This window comes from Hydra vulgaris, chromosome 12 (genome assembly GCF_038396675.1).
Source record: "Hydra vulgaris chromosome 12, alternate assembly HydraT2T_AEP".
NCBI lineage: Eukaryota > Metazoa > Cnidaria > Hydrozoa > Anthoathecata > Hydridae > Hydra > Hydra vulgaris.
Genome location: NC_088931.1, coordinates 67,490,001 through 67,501,538, shown reverse-complemented (window position 1 = coordinate 67,501,538; position 11,538 = coordinate 67,490,001). Strand labels below are relative to the sequence as shown.

General features: G+C 30.0%; 1 protein-coding gene across 2 annotated transcripts in view; it reads right to left on the bottom strand.

The window, feature by feature from the left end:
* Nucleotides 1-5,935: 5,935 nt before the first annotated feature.
* LOC100211154 (dynein axonemal heavy chain 12) overlaps nucleotides 5,936-11,538 on the bottom strand; it is a 107,100-nt gene continuing 101,497 nt past the window's right edge. For both annotated transcript variants that reach the window (XM_065814217.1, XM_065814218.1), the window contains exons 84-87: nucleotides 11,488-11,538; nucleotides 10,663-10,722; nucleotides 6,554-6,723; nucleotides 5,936-6,466 (exon numbers count right to left, since the gene is read on the bottom strand). The exon at nucleotides 11,488-11,538 is cut by the window's right edge and continues 42 nt beyond it. In XM_065814217.1, coding sequence (XP_065670289.1) covers nucleotides 6,208-6,466; nucleotides 6,554-6,723; nucleotides 10,663-10,722; nucleotides 11,488-11,538 — 540 coding nt within the window. In that variant the 3' untranslated portion in view covers nucleotides 5,936-6,207. The remainder of the gene's footprint in view (nucleotides 6,467-6,553; nucleotides 6,724-10,662; nucleotides 10,723-11,487) is intronic.

Below are 11,538 nucleotides of genomic sequence, written 5' to 3'. Positions count from 1 at the left end.
TCCCAAACCATTGCAAGTTGCAATTGCAAGATTTATAAAATAGGATTTGGATGTCTATCTAACAGGAACTCATGCACCTCATTATTCAGCATATAACAGGGTTGAACGGCGTATGGCTCCGCTGAGTCGAGAGTTAGCAGGATTGGTTTTGCCACATGATCATTTGGGACACATCTAAATGCATCTGGAAAAACAATTGACGTTGATTTAGAAAAATTTTTTTTGCTAAAGCTGCAGAAACTCTAGCTGAGGTATGGTCTGATATAGTAATTAATAACTATTCTGTTTGTGCTGAATATGTTGAACCTTCCCAACTGTCATTAATACCAGAGCAAGATTCAAAATGGATTGAAAATCACGTAAGACAAAGTCAGTATTTTTTAATGATCGTTAAGTGTGATGTTCCGAGTTGTTGTAAATCTTGGCGAAGTTCCTGGGAAAAATATTTTCCTCAACGTTTTTTACCAGGTCCAGTTGTAATGTCTCATGCTGCTGAAGGAATTTTTATTCCTGAGCCAAAGGTAGCACGAAGTATTCCTAAACCTTACTTTTCTTCTTTAGCGCAGCGCTTAAAATATATAGGTTCAAAAATTTCGATGGAAGCTTCCTTTGATTTGTACTGCCCATCAATTTCACAACAAAAAATTGATCAAAGAACTTGCAAAACCTGCAAAATTTATCACGCTTCTAAAGGAAGTGTTAAGCGTCACAAATGCGTGTTTAGAAACATAATCAACACTACCTCTGAGGAAAATAAAAATGACAATGAAAACAATGATACTCAGTTAACAGTAAATGAAAGTAATTCTGGTCAAATTCATGTCATCGAAAACATATTTGATTGGGTGAAATCACCCTTTGATTTAGATCACCAACAATTTAAATTAATTGATTGATGAAGACTATATTATTAATTTTGTTTATACAATATGAAAACGATGTTTTGAAACCTATAAAGATAACAGTTTTTTTTTTTAGTTTGTGATTACTTAAAAAATTTTTATCACCCTGCCCTTAACCACAACCTATACTTTAAAGGTACTAAACAAACACTCTTGCCAGTTTGTTGATTTAAAAGTTTCCTGTTTGCCAGCAAAAGCGCTTAAAGATCAACTGCACAAATTTTTCAACAAGTTTTTTTTGTTTAATTTTGTGTTAACGGTCTTTTAAATGATTGCAAAGTAATACACTCACTGTTACCTTGATGTTCAAATTTTCAAACACTAATTTGATTGCTTGCATTTTTTTAGCTGAAATACTTTTCAAAAATTTATAATCTCCAGTTTTCTCAAGCTTCTTTGTTTATTATATTTATCAAAAAAATTACCCTCGATAAGATGATGCAATTTTGTAACGTGACATTTTTTATATTTAAGAAATAATAACTATGTTCTCATACACAAAAAATTTTCGTATTTATATAAGATTAAGCACAAATTTATTTTCCTCACGGTAAATAATCTCCTACTTTAATTGCGATACAACAACATAGGTGGAGGGTATGCAAAAAACTGTGAAAAAACTATCCAGGCTGGATATAGTCAAAACAATTGTTTTGACCATCGCAAGCAAATCTTTTTGAATATCGCAAGAAAATACAATAATTGTGCATTATAATTAAAACTTTCCCTATTCCTAAATAACTAATAAACGTAACCAAGTATGTGAGATGTTACATTTATAAAACGCTTCAAACGTAACAATGAGGTGCCATTTAAACGTTCTTGCCTGTTTATTTGAAACTAAAAACCCACAACATTTTTACCAAGCCCAGTAAAACTTATTACGTTTTTATTGTTAAAGTTAAACAAATTTTACTAATTTTTAAGTTCCTTTGGTAAAAAGAACTTTAAAGTTTCCAAAAATAAATTGTAATTAGATCTTCTTTAAGGGCAAGTATACTTCCCTCCCTCCTCAACTGTCATTTTATATTGACGGTCATGGGCGTACGTACTTTATGGACGACTCCTAAGCATGTCGCAAAAACAATATGGAATTCTTTTTAAAAAAGTGATAAAGAAGAAAATGCGGAGTGCATGTTAATAATATGCACTCCGCATTTTCTTCTTTATAACTTTTTTTAAAATAGCTAAACATAACATTGTTATGTTTAGCTATTTAAAAAAACGTGATAACGAATGGACATCACAAAATAGCCAGAGATACTTAAACTTAAATGTACATAGGGAGGCGAAACACTTTATTCTTGGATTGATTCGAATCCATGGATTGTGTAATGCAGAATATTGCGTCAAGTTAATTGCAGGAAGGCTAAATAGCTTCGATATTGACCTCCAAAAAGATATTATCGCCATGACCACTGATGGAGCAAGTGTGATGGGGAAAGTCGGTAAAAAGATGTCTTGCTATCAACAACTATGTTATGCTCATGGAATACAACTTTCAGTTATTGATATCTTATACAAGAAAAACAACGGAGAAGTCGAAAAATCGTTTACTACATATGAAAATTGTGAAGAAGAAGATGAATATGGTAACAATGATGATGATGAAGTTATAAATAAGAATATGGTTTGACAATAATTTTAGACTGACCATCTGCTGAATTGGTTAGCAATTACAAAGATCTCATGAAAAAAGTGAGAAAGGTTGTGAAAATATTTAAAAACTCTCCTATCAAAAATGATACATATTTACAGAAGTATATCCTACAAGAACACGGGAAAAAGATTAAGTTGATTCCTGATTGTAAAACTAGGTCGAACAGTATGTTCGATATGTTAGAAAGATTTCATAGACTAAGAGTGTGTATTGAAAAAGCCTTAAATGATGTTGGATCAGAAAATTTGTTTCACCCAAGAAGAATGGTCCCAAATCAATGACTTAATTATTTGCCTGGCACCACTAAAACTTGGTCTCGAACTATTATGCAGGAGAGAATCGAACCTTGTCACTGCGGATACAACTTTTCAATTTATGTTAGATAAATTACAAAATCAATCATCACTTTTGAGCATAGATTTAGCCGCGGCACTTCGTGAGAGGTTTACACAACGTCGTAATAAGAATTTAAATGGGCTACTAGTTTACTTACAAAATCCTAAAAATTATGAACAAGACATTAAAAATGAAAATACTTTTTCAAAAAATGAAAATACTTTACAAAAAATGAAAATACTTTTTCAATGCCAAAAAGAACCGTTATGCGTAAAGAAATAAAAAAAATATTGATAAGAGTTTATACAATTGAAAGAAATGAAGACGAAGAAAATGAACTCGAAGAAAAAGAAGCTGTAGATTCTAATGGGTGACAACTAAAAATCCGGAATGAGAAGAAATGCTAACTTTGATGAAATAATTTATTCATAACAATTTTATATGGTTGATATATAATTGATGGCAACTTAAAATATACAATAAAATTAATGGTTTTCCACAAAGGGTGAACATTAAAACAAAGGCGCAACTTTGTTTTAATGTTCACGCAAGCTGTTTGTACACCAGTTGTGTCTATTTCTTTCAAGGATTTTTTAATTCTACGCTTGAGTTATGAAATATTTCGAGCTTTCCAACCACCCTTGTACACTAAAGAACTTGGTTCTCCAAAAAAATCTTCAATTGGTCTACATTGAGGAAGATTGTTGGGGTTAACATTCTTCGGTACAAAAGGAATATTTTCGCTTTAGAGGAATTCAGTAACACTTTTCGCATAGTGTGACGATGCTTTATCGGGCCAAAATATGTAGTTATCATCTGAATGATATTTATTAATAAATGGGATTAAAATTTTAGTTAAGCATTGGTTTTTGTAAACTTCTTGGTTGACAGCTAGACCACTTTCCTTGAAAAATGACTCTGAAATTCCTCTGTCGGAGACAACAATATATAACATTACTTTCTTCTCAAATTTGCTTCGCATTTTGAATTTAACATCAGGTGGTGTAACAGAAGAGTCGTCTGCGTAATAAATTTTGTAACCATGCATTTGGGGCTTACTTAAAGTAAAATAACTTTCATCATCCAAAATGAAATTTTTGTTACCAAAATGTCTCACTAGATAACGATAATTTTTTTTTACTTTAGTAATTTGACTTTCGGTGTAGGATGGCGATTTCTGCTTTTTCCTTGGTTTAACTTGAAGCTTTTTGAGTGCCCTACTGGTATACTGCTGGAAACACTCGAATATTCTAGCAGCATCGCGCTGGCTAATGCTATCTTTGTTGTTAAATCGAGTTTTTAACTTCTTCAAAATTTTCTTGGTCATTATTGTGGGCTTTCGTCCGGATCCTTGCTTTCTTTCAACAGTACCACGTTTTAAAATATCGTAAATTGTACTTTTCGATATACCTTCTTTCAAAAAATGTTCTACAGTAAACATTTTGCCAACACTTTTATGGTGTTCATAAAAATGTACAACACGTTCTCAAAGAAGCATCTTCGACATTTTATGACAACTAAATTGACAATTATCAAACAAAAACTGTAAAATTATTACTTGAATCATACACTACTTGATAACGTAACGAAGTGGCAAAGTTAAACAACTGAATATGACTTGCGCACAATTTCTTTTTGTCCGGATTTTTAGTTGTCACCCGTTATTAACAATTCCCAAATACTTACTCCTACAATTCTATCGCTGAAAAAAGAATTGGAAAATCAAATATAGAAAGACAAGAAAAGCTGGACAGAAAATTTAAAGGAGCTACCAAATTTAGATTCTTTAGACTTTGATAAATTATTGAAGCAGGAAATGTCTGCCTATGAAAGTAACGGAGCAAGAGGCAAGTTTCTAGATATAGCGCATAGTTACTTGATGACCATACCATTAACAAGCGTAGAGGTCGAGCGAGCTTTTTCAGCTGCTGGTAATATATGCAGTCCTTTGAGGAGTAGATCAAGTGACGATACTTTAAGTTGGGTCTATTTCTTAAGAGCGCATTTCTTTCAATCATTTTCTCATATTTGATATTTAAAAAAATAAATAAAGCTAATAGACGTTCAACGTAAAGCTAAAAGATGTTCTTCGTATTTTGTTCTTATCTTTTTGTTCATTAAATGTTAAGAATTATATTGATTACAAATGAATTGTGTTTTTTGGCTTTATTTACCTCATCTTATTGAGTATATTTTTTCTGAAATACTTGAAAAAAAATACAACTATTATTTTGCCTTTTGTAATATGCATAAGAAATCTACCAATCCCGCGGGATCCGCACAGAAATTAAAAATTTCCGCGCGGATCCCGCGGGATTAAAAAGTGCGCGGGATTGCAATCCCTATAATTCCGCCTTACCAATCCAAAATCAACTCGCAGATGTCATGAAAGCTCGAGTCGAAAAAAAAAAAAGAAAAAAAAAAAGTTCTACAAAATTTTGTTCAGAAACTTATTTAACGTTATTAGTTCGAATTGTTTATATACATAATTAAGTTTTTAATAAATTAAGTCAATTAACGTAATTTTTTAATTTTGTTTATTACACCTTACAGTAACTTTTTCACAATTTGTTGTTTTTGCTTTGCCTATAAACAACTTTTTTTTTATTATTTCTTTAAAATCTTTTATAAATAATTTTAGTTTATTTTTAGTGTTTAATGTCGTTAAGTTTTTTTTTTTTTTTTATAAAAAAAAAATATTTTTTATTTTTAGCTTCATTTAAATCCCCGTTTGATTTAAAATGGCACAATTCCAAATGTTTAAGAGAGTAATTTAAAAACCTTTCTTGCCAAGTTTTTTGGGACCAAAATGATACCTAAATATGCAGTAATTATAATCAAAATAAAACGGATACCCCGGTTAAAAACAAAACGGGCATCTGTTTTGTATTATTATTTAGTTTTTATAAAATAGGTACTTGTTTTCTTTATTAAATTTTAGTTAACTTTTTAAATTATTATGTGTAGACCTAAATCCTAATTACCAAGCAGCAAAGCGAGTTTTCAGAAAAGATATATTAATTAAAAACTAAAACGCTTTTGCAATGCATTTAATTTACTTTAGTTATTTTTTTATAATTATAATTCTATTTACATTTGATAAAAAATAGATATAAATCTTATAAACAAATTTCTCAATAATATTAAAACTTTCATTAATTTTAAAATTTCATTAATTTTATGATATAAAATTTAATTGAGCAAATAAAAATAAATAAACTAAGCTTAAACAAAGGAAAATCTCTCTAATTGCAAGTCAGAGAATTTAAAAAGCTTTTTTTTTTTTATTAAAAAAAAAAAGCTTCACCGTTAATCATCAAGACAACACAAAAGTGCCACGCCTCTTTTCACCCAATGACGTGGATCAACATTTGTATCCAAATAAATAGGTATAACATAATTAGTAGAGTGACCTGTGGTTGAAAGTGTTCCTCTGCGTTCACTTGTTTTATACACAGGGCAAGAATAAATTTTTCTTTCTTTAATATCAGTGGTTTTTCCGGGTTTAATCCAAATTACGGGCATTTGATCGTACAAAATCTTAGGATATGCCTCAGCTAAAACTCCACTACGTAAATAAAAATATGAAAAACTTATTGGACATATTTAAAAACTTTAAAAAGTATCATTTTTGCATTGAAAAGAAAAAACTGACCATTCTCTATCCCATCTAGCTCCTTCTAGGAACAAACCATGTACATAAACTCCATCTTCAGCTTCGGAATCCATATCATCTTTTGAAAATACTTGAAAATCAAACCCAAGCAGGTCGATAGGAATAGTATATTTTCGAGCATAATTTTGTTTGGCACCAGTTAAAAACGCCTATTTATATACATACATGCACATATATAGACATTTATAATGATTAAAATATTAGAAGATATAAGAGAAAATAAAAAATATATAAAAAAAACTTTTTAAAAACAACATTTTAAAAATGGACTAAAAAGTAAAAAATAAACTATTTCATGGGACCTAAGGACTTTGTCTACGTACACAACCTAAAATATTCATTAAAGTCAATGACTGAAAAGATTGGGCAACTAAGTACAACTCGTTCCTATTGGCGCACAACATTTTCAGTCATTGACTTTAATGGATATTTTAGGTTGTGTACGTACACATAGTAAATATATTATTTTTAAAAAGTTTTTATATATATTTTTTATTATTTATTTTTTAGTCTGCTAAGAAAGTTTATTTACGCTAAACTAAAACACTAAAGTTTGTAGTTTATTGTTTGTTTTAATTACTTTCTTAACGATATCTTTTATTTACGCTAAATCAGTGGTCGGCAAAGTGCGGCTCCGGAGCCGCATGCGGCTCTTTGGCTCCTCAAGTGCGGCTCCGGCACAAATATCCATGGAAAGCGTAATAATATTTTCATTAAAAAAAAAAATTTGGTAACAAAAAAATTACATTTTATTTTGATGAATTAAAATTCTTCTATAAATCGAGGACGTTATATTGTTGTAAAAAATACGTAACGAACATCGAGTTTAATTTTATTAGTTTTCGTAAACGTAAACACAAACCATGTACGAGCTACCGGCTGAAATTGTTCGTATGTTTTCGGCGTACTCCTGTGTGATATAAAGGTACCTCAAGCAGACCAGCAGTTGCAGTGTGAACAGTTTTGTCGTATTTACCGTGTCTGCCGTTGTCCTCTATTATTAAAAAGTTGTTGTATTTTTCAATCTAGCTGTATATCTTACAGGTATTTTATACGATTTTATTACACCTGCTATATACAGGGTTCTTTTATTTTCAAGTATACATAGGTCTTGATAGGCATGTACAATTGCCCTATGTATACTTTTAAAATAAAAAAATGTCAATAAATTAGTTAAAAAGGGATAGAGATAGAGTGTATCATAGGTCGCTGTGGAAACATTTTTATAAAATTAATAAAATTATTTGTTAAAACAATTGTTATTAGACAATATTTTTCTAAAATGGTTATCAAAAATAATTAAAGCTTTGTTAACAATAATCTTTTGATATAATACTGATTTGTAGAAAATTGAACTAATATCTCGCGGGTTTTATGTACATTTTTCCTTTTATTTGTGATGAATGTTAAAAGTAAGCATGGTAACAGTAATCCTATGATTTTATAAATAAAGTCACAAATAATTAGAATTCAAAATCTTTATTACTGAATTTGCAATTACTAAATTTATTATAATAAATGTTAATAGAAATGGGGGAGGAGGAGGGGGGGGGGAAATTCCATAAAAATATGCAACTGTAGGATACATTGAAATATCGCGCTTCATCGATGAAGCTGCGATGTGCTTCGATGTAACACAGTAAACTCCATGTCTTCTGTTAAAACTGAACAACTTTTGTCCTTTTCTTGTGTGAACTTTGAATAGAACCTTCTGTTATATATTTTTTAAAATTATGAACAGTCCGTCTTACATAGAATACACTTGTTTGGGTATTTACCCGCAAACATATTTCAAACATTTTTTCTATAACCATTGTCACTTATTGTTAAACACCATGTTACGATTTCAATGTATTTTCTTCTTGAATGTGCATTTTTACAGTTTTTTTGTTGCAAATAACTGTGTGATTTTAAGCAATATTATTTTGTAGACAAAATAATATTATTTTGATAAGAACCATGTTAATTGACCCCAATTAACATGGTTACCAAAAAAAAAGCAAAGAAAAACAGAAGATGAAAACCGCGACTTTAAAGTTGAGTGGACCGAGAATTTTGCGTTTATTCAAAACTTTAATAGACTTCCGACATGTCTTATTTGTAAGGAGAAATTTGCGCATAACTAGAAGACAAATTTAGAAAGACACTTTACAAGAAAGCACATGTCATTCAACACTAAATATCCTACCGGTGATGCAAGGAAGAAAGCAATTGAGGAACTTCAGAAGAGTCAAAAGTCGTCAACTTCTGTGTTTAATAACTGAATGCAATCTCCCAACAATATTAATATGGCAAGTTTTGCTTTTAGCCATGATATTGGTAATAGAGGAAAACCGTACACAGACGGCGAATACATAAAAAATTGTTGTATATATACATTTGAAGAGCTATTTCAGGATTTTAAGAACAAAGCAGATATTCTGAAAAGAATTAAAGAGTTTCCATTGTCTTCCAAAACCATTAAAGATAGAACAATTAAAATGTGTTCGAATATAACCACCCAGCATATCGAAGATGTACAATTTATTTCGGCTTTATCAATAGCAGTTGACGAGTCTTGTGACATAAATGATACAGCGCAAGTTTTACTTTTTGTAAGATTTATGTCTCATTCGGGCCCTAAAGAAGAACTTTTAAGATTATTGTCACTCAAGGGTCAGACGCGTGGAGAAGACATCGCAAATGCTGTAATTAAGTGCACGGATAAACATCATATTCCCTCGATAAAATTGTGTCGATTTCGACAAATGGGGCCAAAAGTATGACCGGCGTAAGAAAAGGGTTTGTTGCTATTTTAAAAGAAAAAATAAATCACAAGATACTTGTTTACCATTGTATCATTCACCAAGAGGCGCTTTGTGCGCAAACATTTCCGGATGAAATTTGTAAAGTTATGGTATTAGTGATTACAATTTTCAACTCCATTATAGCCAAAGCTCTTAATCATCGTCAATTCAAAGAACTTTTATTTAAAATGGAAAGTGAATACGCCGATCTTCTGCTTCATAACAAGGTACGTTGGTCCATACAAGGTCCCTTTTTCTGGAAATTAAAGCATTTCTCCTTGAGAAGGGCATTCACTATCCAGAATTAACAGACGAACAGTGGATCCAAAACTTTTATTTCATGGTAGACGTTAGATCTCATCTAAATCAGCTTAATCGTAAACTACAACGGAAAGGAAACTAAATTTTTTCGATGTTAGAAGAAGTAATAACATTCGAAAACAAATTAATAAACATCATTTTAAACAATAATTTTAAATATGAGGGAAGCATTTCTTAGCAGGTTTTAAGAATTTAAAAACAGCAGACCAACTTTAGCATTTGTCAAAAATCCTTTTAATGCTACGATAACCGAATTGAAATTTACTCCTTTTGAAATTGAAATTAGTAGCTTTAAATTACAATTGCTGGATTTAAAAAACAAGGAGATATGGCGCCCTAAATTCGAACGTCTTTGTGTTGAATTGGAAATATTGAAGAAGAAAAAATGTGATTTTAGTTCACAACACAAGTGGTCTGCTTTGAATGACCTGGAGAAGGAAGACATGATCATTTTCAACGTTTGGAAAGTACTCCTGACTCTTACAATCAGCTGAAAAAGCTCGCGTTTGCTGTTCTTTCCCTTTTTGGTTCTACATATACATGCGAACAATCTTTTTCAAGCATAAACATTATCAAGAGTAAACTGTGGTCTTATTGATGAGAACTTGGAATCATACCTAAAATTAAAAACAACATACAAACCTGACTTACTCAAACTTTCCAAGGAAATGCAAGCAAATTGTTTGCATTAATAAACATTTTAAAGTATGAAATTTATGTAATAAAAGTTTACTTAACAATCAGATTTGGCACTTTTTTTTTTTTAAATTGTTGTAATGCTCATATTTGGCTCTTTTGCTAAAAAGTTTGCCGACCACAGCGCTAAACCAAAGTATGTTTTGTGTTGTTTTGTTTTTTTAACGATTTCTTTTATTATTACCGCTGACCTCATGTTTGTTTTGCGCGGACACCAAAAAAACAAACCGACAAGAAAGCAAGTTAAATAAAATATTGTAAAAATAAGTAAAGTTTTGTATTTACCTGGGTAAAATAAAAACCAGACAGCCAAAAAACATTTGGTTTTCCATGTGTGTACCAATTCTTATAAAGTTAAAAAATTAAATAAGAACATAATAAAAATATTATTTACGTTTTTATAATATTAAACATAAGCATAAAAACTTGTTAAACATTTTAAAACAATAAATTATTAAAAAAAAAAAAAAGATATAAAAAAATCTTTAATAGTATTTTTTAAAGATTTTTTGTCATGTTTAGTGTTATAAAAAACACAACAACTTTGATAAAAATCCAAATACCATAGTATGCAAATAAAGATACCCTTCTCCAATTCTTCTTTCCCTTTTTGAAGATATAATTATGTATTTTAAAAATTTTTATAAACGTTCTAAAGCCACCATACGAATATTACTTGACATAGAACACCTTTATAGCTTTCATTAACATCAGATAAAAACAAAAAATCTTAGTGTAATATACTTGTATTTATAAAAATGAAAGCAGATACGTTCAACAAATTTAGCTAATAAGATAGAACATAATAAACACCTAATATAGACTAAACCTTATTTTATCATAATATCATCTAATTATATATTTGAAATATCTGAAGTGTTAATTAAACAAGAAGGTAAATTCTTAAATTCCAACAATATTAAAATGGACGCAAGCCACGGTAAAATTTTTGATATACTCAAATGGATGAACTTGTATTTATGTGCATGTATATGTATGTTTACACACTGTAAAAACACACATATATTTATTTATACAAGTTAATAAACAGTATATCTTTATTTTATTTAAACAACCACCCAAGAAAATAAAAAATATGAAATTAAAAACCTGTAAAAAATTTATTCTAGAAATGAAATCTATAATGTAACTTCCCAAAGG